A 20,200-nucleotide genomic window follows, 5' to 3' on the forward strand; every position below is an offset into this window, starting at 1 on the left:
AGGGGCTAAAACACCCGTACGCCGCTCAGCATCGCACCCTAGCGTACCGGCGTTCGAACTCCGATTTTTTGACCGAACAGCGAAGCAAGAATTTCTCGAAATTTTTGGTCGAACACCGATTGGTCCGAACTGAGGTGTTCGAAAACCGAGGTTTCACTGTACTGTTCTACTAGACCTGCTTCCCTCTGGTAGGTGCTAGAGGTCGGTTTAGAAAGGACTAACAGACTCAGAAAAAAGCGCACAAGACTGAAAAATGTGCCGATTCTATAGAAAAATGGCTATTAATATCTTCTTTACTTATTTTGGAAATGTTGTTGCTGCTGAATGCAGTATATTTCATTGCATTATTGTTGTGATGGATGCACTTGCAACAAAGACCATTGTGTAAGCACTACCTTGTAAATGTTTGTGTCTATTTATCTTGACAAATGTTTCATTTAGCTTAAGTTTCTCTTTAAAGTTTAAGTTTGGTGGTAAATGCTAAAATTTTGGTCCTGTCAACCACCAACACTCCAGAAAGTGGAAATGGCACCACCCTGATGGAAGCCACCAGGCAGGTTGAACACATTCATTATCCCAGAACATTTCAGGAGTGGAATCAAGACACCAAGCAACCGAACATACCCAGGAACTGACAGAAGAAGCGATCACCACCTGGTCAGCATGAGCTTCCGCATTCACCGTCAGAAGATCAAGAAGTCACGGAACCCAAGGATGAAGTTTGACCTTGTGTGACTAAAATACCCAGGTCTCTAGTGGTGGAAAGAAAACACCGGAAGGAGATAAAGCTGTGGGTCGCACACAAAATTTTTCAACAAAGCGACATAAGGCGTGCACTCAAGAATGCAGTACGTCACAAAAGGGGGAGCACACCCCTTCCATTTCTTTAGGGAAAATCACTAAAGCAACATCGCTTTGACACAATGAAAAGACGTCTGTCAACAAAGACCATGGCTTACTGGTCTGATTTAGCTCGACCTGTATAATTCAGTCATTCAGTGTTGACACGAATAAGATCGTGCTTGATTCTTTACGGAAACTGTATCTGCGGGAGGAGGCGGATCAACTATCAATCTTCAAAAACTGTGAGCAATACTGACCCCAATGTACTAAGGACATCAAAGATTTTTTCCTCTGAGCGTCCGACTCATCTTTTGATACACATCAAACACTGCTCCCTCTTTTGGTGTCCTGTCAATGTTGTAGAAATCAGAAGCTCCTTCATTATCATGTGTTTGTCCTGTGATATCCTGTCATGTCTTGTGGCGGAATTCAAAGTAAAATCAAAAGTTCTTTGCAGTATACTCACTAGGGGTGGGACATACGGTGTTGCTGTTCCTGTTTGCAGTCATTTTTAGCTTCTGTCAGGGGTGTGTGCATAGGTTTTGCATCTTCTTTGGCTAGGCAGGAAATGATAAAGCAGCAGGCAAAGTAGATAGAGGTGCTAAAGGTGTGCTCCGGCCTAAACTTTGAGAGAGGCTAAAAGATAAGTGGGGTGCGCCAATAGAGAAGGAAATTGGTGCAGTAGTGGAGTAAATCTCAGGACAATAGTGTACATCTAATCCAAGTACTTGCTTCGTATCTATTTTCAGACCAGTCCAATCTGTCCTGTGACAAAATTCAGACTGTCCTATCTCTGTCTTGTCCTGTTCTAGAACTCCAGCACTCCTGTCCCCTTAAACATTCAGTAAACATGAATGTGCATGCTTCAAAATGTCTGATAACTTGGCTAAAAAGCCCACTGTCTCAGGACCACAATCTATAAGAATCCTGGGAAACATGGCAACAATTTCAAGCATTTAGAAAGTGTCTAAATCTAGGCTCGAAACACACTTGTATTCAATAACTTATGATCTTGAATTCAGGAAGCGGTCAACCAAACATTGTTATTACCTATATTTTGTGTTGATGATGTCTGTATTGTTTGTTGATGCCCCTGCAACATCCGTTGCAGCCTTGTCATCCAGGTAGGGGGAATTTCCTCAAGGTTTCATTATTTCCTCATGCTGAGTTTAAGTTTTTCCTACCCATCATGTAGGTTTGGGATCAGGGGAGGGTGTAATAGTAGTCTGTACAGCCCTGAGACTTCTTGTGATTAGGGGCTATACAAATAAACATTACTTGACCAAACACCTCACCCAAAATTCAAGCACATTTCAAACCTTGAAAACACAAAACGTCAAGCATTTTCAAGGATTTTGAACACCCATACGAACACTGGAGGGTGGAATCCTCCTCCTCCAATGTGTATATTAATGGTTCATGGTACAAAGTTAAATCACTTGAAACGCAGGAACGTTAAAAAGAAAACTGACCTCTAGTGTATTTTTATGAAGTGAAACAACATCACAAGCAAAGTCGTTTACATCTTTTTTTATTTTACATAAGTAAACCAGTAACATGTATGTACAATTGTTCATTTGTAGAGTAAAAATAAAAAGTGCATAAAAATTATAAAAGAATGATGAATAAATTAACACTAAGTACTTGGTGGATGCCTAAAATGGCACGTTTTCCCATATGAAATGATAGACATAAGCTTACATCAACTTAAATTATCTTTTTCTTAGGTTTGAAATAAAACGCATCACTCTTTATTGCAGATTAATGGCAGACTACAGGGCTGTTTCTTGTAAACTGAAATCCAACAAATTGGAGTAAATCTTGGATACAGGATGCACTTTTGTGGTAGTGTCCTCACTAAAAACAGCTTTAAAATTTAAGAAATATAGATCTTTATCAAAATAAAAATCGAGTCAATGGAAACAAACATGACATTCAACCACCTTTACAGGGCCTTATTTCTTAGTAATAAGGATATTCAAAACATTCAGTATACCTGATCGCTTTCAAAGGCTTTTTATTAAAATATACGCAACACAAACTAAAAAGAAAAAAAAAACAATAAAATTAATGAAAAAAAAAAAACTGAATAAGAGATATCTTAAAATATGTAGGTATATATTACCAGCACAGCAGGTCTTTAATCATTTGGTGGGTGAAATATAATCAATCCTCCTTCCTTTCTCACAGTCGACTATCATACCACAGTACAAAACTAGAAATGTATTCTCATTATTGCATTTCGCTTTGTAAACTACAAATGGACCATTTATGTTATTCCATAATTACAGAACGCTCTTTTTAGGTGCGGTCAACTTTCTTAAACTAACCATCACAGTTTTGCAACCTGGTGCTGTGCAACATGATCAACCGAAAAGTACAAATCACACATTGATGGATATAGAAGACGATGTTCCTAAAGTGTGCAAATGAAGCTTGCATGATATGAGAAGACACGCACTTGCGCTAAAGGCTTGCATAGTTCATGATGAGCATGCTCAAGCTTTCAATGTACATATCCCTTCTGTGCCTCCTTATTACTAAACCTCAAGTTGATGCTACTTGAAGGCAGCTGGAACACAGCTTTATTGCAGTATTCAAAGAGTAATGGGTTCAAGCATGCGTGCAAAATCACGTAAATAGCCAATGTCATTATAAGATATCCAATGGACATGTCACAGTGAAGAGGTTAACACATAAGCACAGGGTGGAATGAACCCTTGTTTTCTAAGGCTAGCTTTTGTTATTATATGTTTGATTTGTTTAGTAAAAGCATTGATATTTTTACAGTCAGCCCACTTTAAGCCAATGACATATTCCGAGCAAGCCATAAGGTACAGTCTGAGCCAGTGGGTACCGTTTTTTATTTTTTGTTCTATTGCTCCCCCCCTCCTTTAAGTCATTTTGTGCATATCAAAATACACGCGTATCAATAATCTGGCCAGCATTCGGTGGGCGCACTCAGCCGCAATGTTAGAGTTTCGAAAATGTTGGGGATAGTCTGCCGACGATTTGCATTTCTACATTACCGTATTTTCCGCACTATAAGGCGCACCTAAAAGCCTTTATTTTTTTCAAAAGCTGACCATGCGCCTTATAATACAATGCGCCTTATTTATGGATCAACATTAAGTTTTCCAACTAACTTGCAGCCGCCGACTCGATTTTCCCCCGAACGCCAAGTAGTACGCGGTGGATGGTGGGATTTATTTACCGGCGTTTCATTGGCTAACCAATGTGTCAATCATCAGTTGAATTGATCACTATTGGCTTAAGTTATTCGGAGGTCAAGAGGCGGATCCTTCTTATCATTTACAGACTGCCATTGGCTCAAACGGCAAACAAAGCCTGCAATTGGCCGAAAAAGATGTGTCAATCATCAGTTGAATCGATCACTATTGGCTAAAGTTATTCGGAGGTCAAGAGGCGGATCCTTTTTATAATGTACAGGCTGCCATTGGCTTAAACAGCGAAACAAAGCCTGCAATTGGCCAAAAAAGATGAATGCGTATAGCATGTGGCCGATGGCATAGAGAAAGCATTTTTTTCTATTCTGTATTTGTAAATATTGTATTCTCCTGGATTTACTACCCTCACGGATATAAGAGGACATTGCCTGCACATTATTATGAACACAATGACTTCGGTGAGCTATTCCCGGTTTTATATTGTCTTGTTTCAGACTGAACTCGATGTTTCTGTGATAAGCGGTGCAGATGATGGATGGAACGGAGTGTCTATTTTTAAATTAAACTCAATTCCAAGTGTTTATTGTCATATGCACAGTAAAGTTGCAAGTGAAAAAGAAAATAGATACGAAGGAATGGTTATCATTTCTTGAATCCCAAGACTTTAACCTTCCGAATGACGGAACGATGCATTTGAGTGACATCTTACGGACACCGCATTCGCACGTGTTCTCGACACGTATTTGCGTCTTTGCAAGCTTTCGGAATGTTAAGGGGGTAATAAGTTGGACTGAACTATCTGACTGTTTTGTCCACGTTCCCATTGTAGCGCCTTATAATCCGGTGCGTCTTATATATGTCAAAAATAGGACCAAAAACTATTTTTTCGGGGTGCGCCCTATAACCCGGTGCGCCTTATAGTGCGGAAAATACGGTAGTGTGTTACAAGCCGGAAGAGGATATGAGTAAGAAAATAAAGAGAAATATTTTTGCCAGTTTGTTTTGCTATTAGAAGCTATCCCATGAAACTTACTCGGATTTTAAAAGATAAAATGTCAAGAGTTGTATCACAACAGCGAAAAGATTAACTAGTTACGGTTTCACTTGATATTTTCAGTATCTGTTTAATGAGGAAAATTTGGTCAACTTACAATGTAGAGTAATGCTTTATACTTGCTCATGAATAGAATAGGGCAGATTTTATTTATCTACAAAAATATAACTAAGAATGTTTTTTTGATCTTATGAAGAATAGAGCCAGAGTCCACAAATTTCTCTCTAATGCAAACACGGAGATGCTGATGCATGTTTTTATCGCCTACCTTTTAGATTAAGCTAACTCCCCGACTCCTAAACAGAATATCGCAGGCCTTCAGCAGTGGCAAAATTCAACGGCACGTGTGCCATACAAGGGAAAATTACATTAGTTTTAAAATCCCTGCGTTGGATTTTCCTATTTTAAGGGCCTTTTCTTTTTTTGCAAAGGTCTTAACAGTCGTGGACCGTCTTATTTGTCTGACCTTCTTTTATCAGGCATGAAAATGAGCCAGTGGGTACCGTAAATAGGTGAAAGGGTGTGGTGGAAATATGTTCCAGCAAACTGTTTAACCCAACAAAATATTAGTAAGTTTATTATCTTGGCTGAACTTAGCCTCAAGACGGTTGCCTGAAAGAAGGTTAAATTTAGCATGGCTCATTACTCTGTAGATGAATCATTTACAGCATGCCTGCTACTGGCCATGCCAACAACCAGGCTAACATTATCCCCAGAGATATATCTAGCACTACTACTGTCTATTGCGTGTAAAAGTAATGTGCTTTAAAGCATTTACATGGACTTTCTTTATATGTCGCCTTAACTCTCCTGCATTTAAAGTACGGTATATATGTAAGCTTTGTTGTCAATCAATTAAACTCTGGTGTTGGGTAAGGAAAAATATTAAATATTTTTATAAAACACGAAGTCATTTTGTTGTCTGAAAAGTGCTATAAAAACAGATTTTAAATTGCTTTTGATTTGAGAAAACATTTTTTCTGATCACACAAAATGTATCATAAGATATAACTGGTGCGGCTCTTACTATATGTTTGAATTAATTCAGGCTGAAAATATGGAGTTAGCAATAAAAACATGCTGGCAGCGAATTATTAAATGGGCCCAACCTGTTATTTATTAATATTATATTATATTACATATATTTCCAGACGACAGAGTTCCATTGAGCCAGAAGTTAGCTTTTGCATTTTCAGCAGCTGGGGTAGCCTGTGGATTATGCTTCCCCCTGCAGTTTAACTTGGGTATTTTCACACAACCAATACATACGGTCTGGACTTGTGTGTATGAAAAAAGTAAAGCGACAGTTCCCAATGTTTTACATTTTAAAAAATGGTACATGCGTACATCGCTTTACAAACATTTTTAAATGGGCGGTTGTATAATAAACGAAGACTATATATCCTGGATTAAAGTAACAATATTTCTGTTGGGCTAGTGGAAGACTTACGACAAGGGCTTTTTGGTGAAAGTGACACTACAGCCTTTTTAGGTTTACAAAAACAAACAAAATGAGTGAGGTATCGCAGAATAAAAGAGTTTCTATCCAAACCTGCCATTTGATCGATCGGGTGTCCCCTTGACAGCACCATGTGTAAGGGGTCATCAAGTCGCGTGAGGAGAAATTCCCCGGGTTTTTTTTAAGGCGTGACACTACATGATGCGTAGAAGATGCACTATACATTAAAAAGTTAGTTTCTAGAATAATCTCTGATTTGCTGGAGGAGAGGAAACTAGTCACCTACTCAAAGTGCAGAACAATACTACATTGCTACTTAGTGATGCATACAGTAGTACACTACTATCAGTTTGCGTCATTAGTTGAAAAAGGCGCTTAAGATCATTTACATGTTCCTTTAGGGAAGACAAAATGCAAAAAAATCATACTATATTGTACTTACTATACATAGGTAACGATATATATACATATGTTTTAAAGGGTGCCATTGTAAGAAAGAAAAGTCATAAAAACTTTGTAAAATATCTGATATCACAGACGAACTGGATTCTAAAACAGTGGATTAAAAAAAAAAAACATTACATTTGTCTTCCACAGAAGACCCTTGAGAAATAATAAATAAGAAAGCCCATTAGAGCTCATTTATTGTCTGACTTTACACTGCATACTCTAATGACTCAATTCACGATTTATATGACCTAAAATTCAAGCTCTTTTCTACCCATGAAACCACAACGTTAAAATTGAAGAATTTTTCAGGAACTTCTATGCAAACCCTGTTTATTGGAGAAGAGCACAAGAATATGCAGTGTAAACTCAGCTGTCGTCAAATTGGATTCTTAAGAGCGGTCAAATTATTTTACGTGAAAGTGTGAAATTATCGCTATCAAGTCGTAGGTAGGCACAACGAATGTACAGTAGCTGCATTTAGAGAGAGGAATACGTACGTTAGCTGCGTCACTGGGGACGCTGCGAGCCACGTGCAGGCGACTGCGTGCCCAGTGAAAGCTTCCGGGAAGACGTCTTTCTCTCCACTGCCTTTTTTCCGTTAGCGGAAGATGGGAGACTCATGTCTGCGGTGGAAGACTTGGATTTGCCCACGTGGAGCAACGAGCGACCGAGGGATCCTACGGGTTTGAGCGGTTCGGATTTGGGGGTGTTGGCGGACTGCGGGAGGGCAGCGGGCTCTGCTGTTTTTGCGTCTTCTGCGCCAGCCTGCCCGTTTTGTTTGCACGTCCTCTCCGAGGCCCTTTTGAAGAGCAACGAGCTTTTCCCTAAGTCTGCCGAGCGCCGACTTTCTCGTTGTCGCAGGGCGCTCTTGAAGAAGGACAAACCTCTTTCGTCTGACTTGTTGGCGCGCTGCAGGTCCCGGGTGGAAACGCTAGGCGAGCGCAGACTTGTGACGGAGGAGCTGCTGCTGGAGCTGCGCACTGACCTCCGCTCCGGCCGCCCGCTGTCCGCCGGCTTGGGAATAGAAGAGCGAGCCGGCACGCTTCGTTGCTGAGAGCTTACAACCGAATCTCGACTATAGCTTCTTTCCACTGGTCGCTTGTGGCTGCTTTCCTGGTTTTTCTCAAGGATGGCGGGATTGGTCTTCGCAGTAGGAGATTGTGATGCAGATGATCGATGCGATGCGTGCATGCATAACCGCTGCTGTGATGTAGAGCCTGCGGGCGCAGGTGAGTCTTTGTTTTTGGAAAGGGTGTCACTAGAGCTGGATGAACTCTTCTTCCCACTCTTATCTTGAAAGATATTCACAAACAGAATTGTTTTTTTTGTTTAATTAGGTCCAGAACATGTAGTGTTCCTCCCCATAATTATGCAAATATGTTACAGGGACTCAAAAAATGTAGTCTCAAAGTTGAACTACCTGAATAGCTATGACATCATTGAAGGTACACAAGAAAATGGCGAATCCTATAAACACAACAGACCGGTTTATAAACCGTTTGGTTTATGCCCATCCGGCTTCATCATTATGGCAGTAGGCTACCCGGTGACGCTTTTTGCTGTTCCTGGTTAGCCTGGCTGCTCACCGCATGCGTTGCACCAGTTTGCCTTGTTTTTTTGGGTTTGTTTGTTCCAGGCTGCTTTTCGTTGTTGGTTCTCGGTTATTCTGGCTGCTCATTGTCGTTTTTTTGGTTGGCCACCTTTCATTGGCCTGTCCAAGTTGGCCCCCTTTTTATTTATGTCTTGTCAATTAGCCCCCTTTTGTCTGCTTACCCTTTGTTGCACCATTACTGCATTAACATGTGACACCACAATTAGGCATTATTTGCAAAAATTGCCAAAACTTTGCTTAAAACACTTGTAACCCCTATGACAGATTAACACGTAAAAGAATGTTTTGCCAGGGTTCTGCAGGTTCGAGAGCGTTCTCCATCTGGGCCCCGGTGCTTTGGAATGCTCTTCCCCCTGAGATTCGATCTGCAACCTCAGTGGAAATGTTTAAATATAAGCTTAAAACACACTTCTACTCTTTAGCATATGATTAACCAATATTTTATGTTGATAATATGTGTATTATTTGCCCTCATTTAGGTTTAAGATGAGGGGATGGTGTCATAATAGTCTCGAGTTTGCAATAGTCTTTGATCTGTGCAGCCCTTTGAGACTCTTTGTGATTAAGGGCTATACAAATAAACATGACTTGACTTGGTGTTCTTTCCAATGACGTCACAGCTAAGGACAACAAATACTAGGCACGCCGTTGCATCTCGGAAAAAACATGCAATACAGTATACTGAGGAAATATATACAGATTTTATGCAAAAAAACATGCACTATTCCCTCAAATTTTGCATGTCTAAGAATTTGGATTTACCTTTAACGACAGTGGACCTTTTCCCTTTCACAGGAGTGCTGGTGGGCGTCTCCGAAGGTGAAGGCTTGTTGGTTGAGCACAGGCGCTTCGTAAACGTTTTTGCAGGCTCCGCTTTGGTGGTTTTGGTGGGATTTTCCGCCTTGGACATAAACCCGCCAGTGCTGCTCTTACGCTTCTGATCTTTAGAAGGGACATTTTGAAGGTTTTGGTCTATTGCTGTAATCTGGTTGTTGTTTTCCGTCGTCTTCTCAACAGGCATGGGAGCGCGGCAGTGCATCGATTCCAGAAATCTCTTGTTGTTTTCCCGCTCACCAAAGTTGTTGTCGACCGCGGACAGCGGCGTCCTGCCACCTGAGGTACGCTCGTGCCGACTGTAGCCGCCGAAACAGGAGGTGGACACGCGGTCGTCGCAGGTCTCGCCGATTCTTTCAAGGGGCGGTGAACAACGCGAGTCCAGAGAGAAGCGTGAAGGGGAGTTGGGGCGAATTTGTAGCTTAGCTGAGAGTGGCCACGAAGGTTTGACCATGTTTTCGCTGAGGGCTAACGGGCTTGCTACAGAGGACCTGGGAGTCGTGCTCTGACGCTGGATACTTCTCACGAAGGGTCGGACAGAGAAACCCCCTACAATCCAAAGAAAAGTTCAATAAAAGAATCAGTAGCACTTTCTGACAAATATAAAAAGCCACCATATTCTAATGAGATATTTATTAAACTGAATTTCAAGATCCTGCTTCCAAATATGTAGAGTGCTTCTCGACCTTTCAAGTAAATAATTAGACATACCTTACAGACTGTAAAGACTACATAACCATTTCTTACAATCTTACCCTCTCTCTCACTGACTCATCCACTCTCACTGTCTCACTGTCTGACTGACTGTCTCAATAGCTGTCTCCACAACTGTTTCACTAACTGTCTCGCTAACAGTCTCCCTGTCTGTTTATAAGATAATCATCTTGGCTGGGTGAAAATCTAGGGCAATGGGTGAAAAACACTTTCCCTTTTGGTTGCACTTCCACAGTAATCTAATGTGTAAACACCAATTGTTAGAGTCCTTGAACACAATACCCACCACCACCTTCTCATATGTAGGTCCTTTGGGTTGTGTGAAACACAATTAATATGAAATAATATCTAGAGAGCAAGATTAGTTTCTCCTAATGCCCAAAATATGTCCAATGTCAATCAATGAAATTGGATGTGTCAAGAAAAACACTGGTTATTTTGGTAGAAATATATTACTTAAGCGGAATTATAAAACTTGCAGTTAAAGGTATGGTATGGTTGTAAGGTATGTCTTAAAATTAAAAAAAAAATGGATTTAAAAATTGTTTTATTAAATACCCAAAAGCTGCTTTTACAAATTAGCAAGTTATGGTTACAAAGGACTGTAAGACTGTAACTGGGAGTTCTGGCTCATCTAACTCAAGTGAGAATGTTGCCCAACGCTGGTAATAGTAATAGTAACAAACTAAAAGCCAAGTTTACATCTGTTTCAGCTTCATACAGTGGGTGAACCTTTCAAGAGTAGAGGAGGATCTTGCCTTCACTCATGTCAGGGATGTTTCCTTCTTTTTGTCTTTATAAATATATATTTTTTTAAAGTCAGACAGTAGTTTTAAAAAGGCTAGAGGGACTAAGTCGTCCTTGATTCTACCAGCAATCTTGTTACTAAAGAGACCAGATCCATAACATATGATGCATTCAAAGAAGCACATCTTGCCACGCAACAGACGTACAGTACTACTAATGGTTTGGATATGACCAAAACTGAATATGTCTGCTCTGTTGTCTTTAAGATGACACATTTACTCAGGGTTCATTCAACTTTTTTCAAGGACAAATTCATGCTCTATTTAATGTTTTTCAAAGCACTTTTTAAAAATTCCTCTGGTAACATTGAAAGAAAAAAAAATCGGGTGTGAATCATGAATTTTGCAAAGCCACAAATATATCTGAAATTTACATATGCAATTTTAAATCTTGCGCGTGCATTTATCAAGACATTATGATTTTAGATCTTGAGTAAATTGCAAATATATTTGTGGTTATGAACAATACATGTGTTAATATTTTTTTTAGACAAATCTCTCCCTATACAGGTATTGGGTCAAAATTACAATACTATGTCGCTTAAATTTTCAGTTGCATGAAGTTCTTTCCATTACTAATTAATTTACCACTGGGAAAAGCTATCTTCATTTTTTTCCCCTTGCACTAATAAACATTTCATAGTGTCATGTTAAGGTGTAGCATGCACCTGTCCTTTTGAGCGGTATGAAGCTTGATAGGGTTACAAGGCCATACAAACTAAGGCCATCTGCCGTTAATCACAAAGAAAAACATGCATTGGTAAAGCAAAGTCATCAGAGAGCAGTGTCTGCGTCATTTTTATGCAGACTTTTAGAGAAACATGGCAACAATTTCAAGCATTTACAAGCACTTCACCCAAAATTCAATCACTTATCTATTTGTAAAAAAACAACAATAAAATTCAAGCATTTTCAAGGATAACAAGAACCCATACAAACCATGTTTACTGGGGATAAACTCAAATGAGTGGCAGTTCAAAAGGTAAAAAATGCGCACTGTTATGAATCAGCAACGCAAAACATTCTGAAAAGCTTGTTCAAAGACCCTTGTTTTGTTTTGATTTTTGCACATATGGGATAGGTAGTCAGATGCTCCCAAAAGTACTGAACCAGAGAAAATGAGAAATAATTTTCGAAAAATGTGTTTTTTGAGAAAAATCAAGTCTACACAGCTTCGTTCTCTCGAGAGTAAACTGAAGGGAATTGAGCGATGCCTCACCATCATCCTCGCTACGTTCTGGGGTGAACTCCACCGACTCTGCCAGTGAAGCCAGTGAGGTGCGTCGAGAGGAGGCGCCAGACGCTAAACTTGCAGCTTTGCTCCCAGGCAGCCTGTTGATCCAGTGGTCACATAGGGAAGAACTGGTAGAGCCTGTTAAAAAGGACGTTAGAATTAACTTTTGAATTCCATTAACAGACTAAAAGTCAAGTTATGGCCTAATTGTAAAATACAGTATATTGAGAGCCTTGCATTTAGTTCTGAATCCTGCCCAACAATTTCAAGTATTGTTAGCTGGAACCCAATTGAGATATACAATAAGCTTTAGGATGACCACAAAAAACGAAACAAATAGTCCATAAAATATAGTACTTTAAAAATGGGAAAGTTTAAGTTCTGTGAAGAATTTGTGAAAGCATTATTAGTGAAATAATCTGACCGACCTGCAACCGAGCTGTTTGCTGACCAAGATGGAATTGCGGTCCTTCGTTGATAGAAAAGTATGTAAGCAGTCTGCTGACACACGTCTTCGTCGTCCACTTGTGTAACCTCACTGTCATCAAAGCAGTACCATTGGCCATCAACGGAGTTCTTGCAGAAGGCTGCGAATGGACACAAAAAATGTTGCTCTAAATTTCTCACCATTTGAATACTCATTGCTGGGTGTGATGTCAGCGTTACCAGTGTAATGGCCTCCGTGCATGCTTCCGTGATGATTACACACGGCGTAGAGGTCATACAGGAAGTCGTCGGGGTTCCTCCCCAGGCCAAAGGGCCGTCTCCAGGGTGACCAGTGCGAGGGCAGGCTCCAGCTGCTCTGGCTCCTCTTTACCACATGAGGTGCCATGTCCATGCCCATGAGAGGGAAGTTCACCATGTTCTGCATCTTCACCCTGCGGTCTCCCTCCTAAAGGCAAACAAATGATGTGTGACAATTGAGAAAGAACAAAAGGCCTGCCAACATTTGATGTACAACTGAACACTAGTTCTAAACTACTAACTACTATTAAAACTTATTCAGTGCCCTAACATATAAAATCGTTTTTAGAAGCATTGTCCTCATTTTGCTTATGTATTTCAAACGAGAAGGACACTTCATTTAGCAATTGTGAAAAGTGTTTAGATTATGAGGGGGGCTTTTTCCGTCAGCCCTTTTTTCCTTCTATTTTGTCATTTGTTAAAGCTGTTGATTTTGAATTCAATGTAAGCTTGTATATGATAATCAGTGGAAAATTATAATAAAAATGTAAAAGAATAAAAATAAAAGTCAAGAACGAGTGCCAAAACGTAAAAATATATTTTTTTTAAAACTGTTACAAAAGGTTTGGCGCAGCCCATTAGTAAGTACTAAGCCTCTGGGAATGGTTTCAGTATCATAAATCACAAGTGAAAGAGCTGACAGCGAGTGCAAAGCCACGCCCAGATCATTTAAGGTATCTTCTTTTTGTTGGCCTTATCCAGGACAAAATTCTCCCAAACTGGAGAAGTTTTGGTATGCTTAGTTCATTTATGTATGTTTCTTTTAATGTTCGAGGTAAAGTTATTGCGCAAGAGCCAATCTCAGAAGAGATTATATTTAAATTGTATTTATGTACTCTGTTAGAAAATGTATCTGGCGACAATAAGCACTATTGGTAGAGCTCAAATTGTGTTATACTTGCATAATGACAATAAAAACTTCAAATCAAGCCAATTCAATATTTGACCACAAGGTCAATTGTCGATGAGTTCTATTATCGATGTTTACGACCCTGACTGTTGCAGCTCTACTGAACACCTAAAACTATTTTTTCTGGTGAATTGTTGGTGTAGATTTTAAAAGAAAACATAGAAATGAGGAAACAATTGTTTAAGCCACACTGTATGAAAAGTATTAGTTTGTTTTTCCAAGTTCAAAGTACCTGTCTGAACCTCTTGAGGTGAAGTATGAGCACATCTGGCAGCGTCCAAAGGCTGAGCTTGATGCGGCCCTGTTGCAGCTGTTTGCAATGGGGGCAACGCCAAGCATCATCAGGTGCCAGCTGGAAAACACGAGAACTTGAGTGTCAGACATCAAGGGCAAGCTGCTTTTATTTTATTTAAAAAAAAAAACAGTATAGTCTTTCCCCTTGCTTTCTACCTAGTCTTCGCTAGCAAAAGGACCACAATGTTTATGTTGGTCCGCATGTTCCTTTTCTCGTTTTTTTTACCATACCATTAGGAGTAAAGTAGACTGCAAAACCACAGCAAGCTTAAGACTCCGTTATTAGTGTCATCAAGAGCACTGAGATAAAAATGGAGAAAATCCACTGAATTACAGTGCTGTGAAAAAGTATTAGCCCGCTTTTTTAATTCTGTGTTTTTTGCAATATTATCACGCACAAAGGTTTCAAATCAACAAACCAATTTCAATATCATATGCAGACAACCCAAGGAAATGAAAAATGCAGGTTTGAAATGGTGATTCAATTTATTAAAAGTAGTGTCCAAAAATTCTAAATATTATACGCGCTAACACCATCTTCTGGGTGAAATCATCATTGCAACATCTGTGAAGCTGCTTCTGGGGCGCATCCACAAACATCTCTCTTCTAGTTGTGCTCAAATAATCTTTTATTTTTTCATCTTTTCTGAGGGTTTGGGTTAGCATTTGAGTTGTATTTGAAATAGTCCTTGTTTTACGTTCACAAGTTTCATCCTACGATTCAAGAAAATCTCGAGCACGGAAGAATGAATGCTGGTGTTTACCAGAAAATCCTAAATCAAAACATCAGTTCGTGCCCTTTAAACTCAAGCGCTCTTGGATCACGCACCAGGACAACATTAAGGAACACACCAGCAAGTCCACCTCTGAATGGTTCAAATGAAAAAAAGAAGGTTCTAGAGTCAACATCCAGATTTAAATCCAATTGAGATGCTGAGGTGTGACCTTTAACGGGTACTTCATACTAGAAAATCTCCCAATGGCAGATTTTTAACAGTTTTGCGAACGAGAGTTGCCAGTATTCCTCCATTACCAGTTATTGTAAACATTTGATTTCTGTTATCACTGGCAAAGGTGGCCCAACTTGTTATTAGGTTTAGGGGGCAATTACTTTTTCACACAGGGCCAGATAGGATTTTTCTGTGCCTTGATCAATGGAATCATTATTTCGAAACTGCATTCTGTATTTCCTTGGGTTTTCTCTGTGTTCTCTATGTTAATATTGGTTTGATTATCTGAAACCTTTGTAAGTGATGAATATGCAAAAAACACAAGTCAAAAAGGGGGCGGATACTTTTTGACGGCAGTGTACATACACTGCAAAAAACTGGGTCAATTCCTACCCTTTCTTTTATTCAGATTGACTTAAAATGGCACCGACAGAAAAAAGGTTAATACTTAAAAAAAGTTGATGTTCAATCGATCACCTATCGTATTGTCTAAAAAGTTATTTACAACTGCTTTGGAGTGTCCATTTACCTGCTCTTCTTGAGTGTAGAGCTGGAAACACTGAGCCAGCGTGCAGGCCTGTGGCTGGTGATGTTGTTCTCTGTGCAAATACACACTCTCTGCATCAGGGATGTACTCCTCTTCTGTGTGTCCGAAAAGACTGCGGTACAGAAAAAAAATAGCTGAGAATTCATTAAAGAGTTACAAAATCTGACAAGGGCAAATGTATATTTGCTTTACAAGGCGGCTTTTGGACAATTACACATGGTCTTTATTATGCTAGAGAATAACATTGTAAAATGTAAGCAATGTTTTCACTTTTCGTGTACTTGTATTGCAGAAGAATGTGAAAAATAAAAAAAATCACTTACTAGTCTTTGGTCTCTGCGTCCCACTCTACCACAATCTTTACATGGGGTGGTCCACCTTGTCCACAAGATTTGTATGCTCTGAAAACCCCCCAAAAAACACGCTTAAATGGTGGAAGTTGTGCTTAAAAAAATTAACATTACAATTCCACCAAACAGAAGCACATTCTAAATTAATCAGATTTGTCAAGTCTGGTGCCATTAGGACTTGATTCCAATTTGATTGATTTATCTCTGTGCTTGAGTTGTGTTCAGACTTGTTTCGTCCAGGACAAGAAAGAAGAAAAGAAAAATCATTTGCTGGCATTTTAAGACATGCTTGAGCCTGTCGTCAGACAGCGCTGCGAGTTTATAAACAACTCTCTTCTTGCTTGTGTAAATGATGAGAAGTATTTTCTTTGATGTGAACTTTGAGATGTGAAAGAAGTATAACTGACCTGTCAACTGTGGGGTGACACAGCGGATGCTCATCTTGAGGAAGAAGGTAGGTAATCCCGACCACACCAACCACACGGAGACTAAAAGGCCCCACCTGTATGTGGGGATTGTTTGACACAGCTCCAACATGACACTCAGGTTTACGATAATTGCTTCATTTTATACCTGAATGTAAACCCCTGGTCGCAAAAGATGCCTCATTTTCTCAAGAATCTCCTTTTGTAGTGTGTCCCAGGTTGCCGTGCGCTCCATGTACAGTACAAAAGGCAAGCCAAACCTTAAAACACAGATAAAAATCATCTCATTTTTGGTGCCTGGTAACTCTAAACTGCAAATACATTCCTTTATTGCTCCGCCTGTTATTTTGGATACCTTCAAACACAAAATTGAATTAGGAATACCTTTTTGCTTGGTGGCCTGCACAAGCCCTGTTGCACACGAGCAGGATCATTTTTTCCGGTGCCGTGTTCTTATTTGGGGAAGTACCGGGAGTCAATGCTCCCTGCATGAAAGAAGGCGAGCGTCCGTTTTCAACGCCATACTTAAAATTGCCGTGGTTCAGGTTGGCCAGTAGACTTCCTGTGCAGAGTAATATATCAGTTTAGGCGGGATTCAGTCTGATTTCCGATGAAGATTTTTTTTATCAATGTTCGGAAGAGGTCGGATTCAAGTGAAGGCTTTTAAGTTGCAGCTGTTGTGTGAAATCTAAGGAAAACAAAGAGGTGCTTACCTCTTTTTGTGCGTATGTTTTCCAGTTTAAATGTCTCTGGTGTCTCAAATGCAAATAGGGAGTCACTCTCTTGGATGATGTTCAAGTCGTCGTCATCGTCGCAAAAGGAACGATGGAAGCCGTCGTAGTACATTTCAGTCAGAATGAACTAAAAAGGGAGGCAAGTAAGTATGTGTATGAGTTTAAAGCGAAACACATATGGCCGTTAAGCAGCAGAAGGGAAACCTGGTCAATTGGCATCTTGGTCTCAAACGAGACAGCATCGCGTAGGCGGTACACAGTGCTGTTAAGAGGCACAGCCACACCGATCCTCAAACAGTGTGAGTATTTCCCCTGGTAGACAACAGTGACGTATAATGGCCTGGAAAAAAAATAGCATTCATTTCCAAAGGTGGGCAGTGTGTAGTTACTAAAGTGTGTCAATAGTTGCTCAGATTAAGGGGCTTAAATAACTCTTCATATTACTTATCAAAAATAAATTGTCAACACAGTTTTGTGCAATGTGGTAAATCATACAGGACACCTAAAAACAATCTGTACTCACCACACCATCCCAAAACTAAATAATTTAAGACCGCTTATCATCATATAACAACCACAAAGCTGGTTTTTCAACTTGTAAACTTACCGCGTGTGTGGCAATGGGATTGGTAAGGAGATGCACAGGAAAGGGTCAAATGTATTGCTCTGTTTTTGACAATGAGGGCAAGTGAGGGAAGATCTTAAAAAGAATAAATATAAGTCAACATATACCTGAAACACATGTTGAGGAATGATCCTGAACCGTTACCTGTATTGAGCCTGAAATAACTCTTGTACAAATGAGCCCGTCGAGAAGGGCAGGGAGGGTCCCTCGGTGGTCCGGTCATCTTCATTTACAGGTGGCTAAACAAGCACCATAAACACGTTTTATGAGCGCAGAAATTAAACTACTAAATAACGGAGAAAGTCTAGTGTGCCTTTATAGTAGGTCATAGCCATTCTCTTATGTCACATTCAAGTTGATTCACTGATTTAAGGAAATGTGTGCAGTATCTCTATCTTTTCATAACCTCACCCTCACAGTTGGCCTGCCAATGGGGTTGACATTGTTGAGGTCCTCATGCACTCGGTCTAGTAGCCACAACAGGAACTCTTGGGCGTCATGCTGAGCATTCCCTTTAAATTGTGTGGCATTCTTGGAAACCGCATTCTGTAGAATATAATAGGGTATGTATTTACAGTATTTGAATTAACAACAGGATTAAAAAATACCAATTGGAATCAAACATAAAATATATTTTGTTTCAATGCCATAAATAATAACATTTGTGATAAAGACAGAAACATCTTATTTATATTTGATGCAAAAATACTGATCAGAAGGACCTTGGTTTCCAAACATTGAGTTCCAGATTGTATTCACTCACTTATAGTATCTATTTCCATTCATATTGTGTTTGACAGCTACCACAGTATTTTCAGGAAATATTGCAGATGCAATGTCCCAAAGACAAGGTCAAAGTCCGTTGGTAGCAGTTGATTTGGATTTTATTGCATTTGCTGCACAGAAGGACGTCAGTTTTTGTGAAAAATGAATACTTAAGGCCTGTTCACGTGCAGAAATAAAAAAAATGAAGTTCGTCTGGGGTAAAGTTCTGCAAAAATTTGAAAGGTATTTTCACGCCCAACTAAGAGTCCGACTCACCTTGAAGTCTCGGCTGTGCTGGGGTGTGTACTCAAAAGTCCATAAAGCCCGAACAAGTCCCGAAAGTTGGTCTGTCACTTCTCCCTTGGGCACAGAACCAGCCACAGGACCTTTCTTCTGCAGGTGGATGCCGTTTAACTTGGGGTTGCCTTCCTCGTTTGCTTCGTCTTGCCTGTGGTGCTCAAGGACAAGATATTCGGCAAAAAGCTCTGTGTTGCTGAGGCACTGCAGAATAGCATTCATGAAGCATGTATTGCCGTGGTTCTTCAGCCCGGCCAAACCAGGAATTCTGTCAGCAGAGAGCAAGAGCCCGAGATCCTCATCGACCAAGGGTGCTTCCTTAACCCCGGACTGAAACGCAGAGAATCCTCCGTCATCTTTTTCTTCGTCGGTTTGCACTTCCGAACCAAAGTGGGACAGGGCTGTGAGTGTCCTCAGGATCCTGCTCATAAAACTCCCCACGGAGCGCACCGAGCCTCGCCTAAAAAGCTTTTTACCGAAGCTTGTCTTCTTGTCCTTGGTGGCGGCTTTACACGACATGATTGCACCCTTAGCCCCCAAGCAGGAGTCAAGGGAGACATTCAACGCCCTGGACTATGCCGATGCCCCATCGTTCAAACAGCCCAGAGCTTGGTTGACTAACCCTCCCTTCCGCCAGGTATGACATTTCCACGATTCTCTCGAGGCTAACCTGTTAAATAACACACCAACAACTCAAAAACCACCCAGCGATATTAAAATATCGACTTCACAACGCCTGCAAGCTGCGGCCAGAGTTGCTTTACTTTTTGTTTGTCTGCCGCATATCGAAGGACCAACCCTGGATTACCTTGTGGTCCAAAATCGGTGCTTTTCGTCGAAGCGGCTAATGCTAACTACGAAAACAGGGAGCTAAAATACGACGCCGGTCGGTTTGAGCCAATAAATCCGGGTCTGCCATGCCAAGAGGATAGTCTGAATTCGATTAGAAAACATATCGAATGTCCAATAATCAAAACATTGTTTGGATATAAAGAAGGCACGCTAGTTCATCGGTTTCCAAATTGTAAAATGCTTTCTGTTTCTTCTTCTCGTTGTTGTTTGTTTTGGCAGACGAGTCGCAAGAGGATAGACGAGGAAATGTCGCCACCTAGCGTTTAGGAGAAATCGCAGCAGTTTTTTTTTAACCGTCGTTTCTCTTCTCCACCTATGCAAGGCGCAATAAGCACGTTGTCCAAAGACATACTGTAAGTCGGCAACTTATCCAGCAACCATTGCACAAATTGACGATATTTTTGCAAAAGGACCCCGGTTCTACGGTTGGCCTGAAAGAAGGATGGGCGCCACGAGACTGTACTTGCCATACCTGTCAACCTGTACGGTTTTGCCGTACAAAGAACGTTTATT

General features: G+C 40.4%; 1 protein-coding gene across 1 annotated transcript; it reads right to left on the bottom strand.

Moving 5' to 3' along the window:
• Positions 1–2,358: 2,358 nt before the first annotated feature.
• Positions 2,359–19,848, bottom strand: usp31 (ubiquitin specific peptidase 31). The gene is made up of 17 exons (XM_088329872.1): positions 18,815–19,848; positions 18,185–18,319; positions 17,918–18,012; positions 17,756–17,848; positions 17,353–17,488; positions 17,128–17,275; positions 16,799–16,976; positions 16,563–16,674; positions 16,397–16,491; positions 15,963–16,040; positions 15,622–15,751; positions 14,081–14,200; positions 12,861–13,086; positions 12,623–12,781; positions 12,180–12,332; positions 9,369–9,989; positions 2,359–8,286 (listed from the first exon to the last, which is right to left on the bottom strand). The coding sequence occupies exons 1-17, from the start codon at positions 19,352–19,354 to the stop codon at positions 7,502–7,504; spliced, it is 3,804 nt and encodes a 1,267-aa protein (XP_088185998.1). The 5' UTR covers positions 19,355–19,848; the 3' UTR covers positions 2,359–7,501.
• Positions 19,849–20,200: the final 352 nt, after the last annotated feature.

Source organism: Urocampus carinirostris, chromosome 1 (assembly GCF_059441175.1).
Source record: "Urocampus carinirostris isolate Australia breed hairy pipefish chromosome 1, RoL_Ucar_1.0, whole genome shotgun sequence".
In the NCBI taxonomy this organism is placed as follows: Eukaryota; Metazoa; Chordata; class Actinopteri; order Syngnathiformes; family Syngnathidae; genus Urocampus; species Urocampus carinirostris.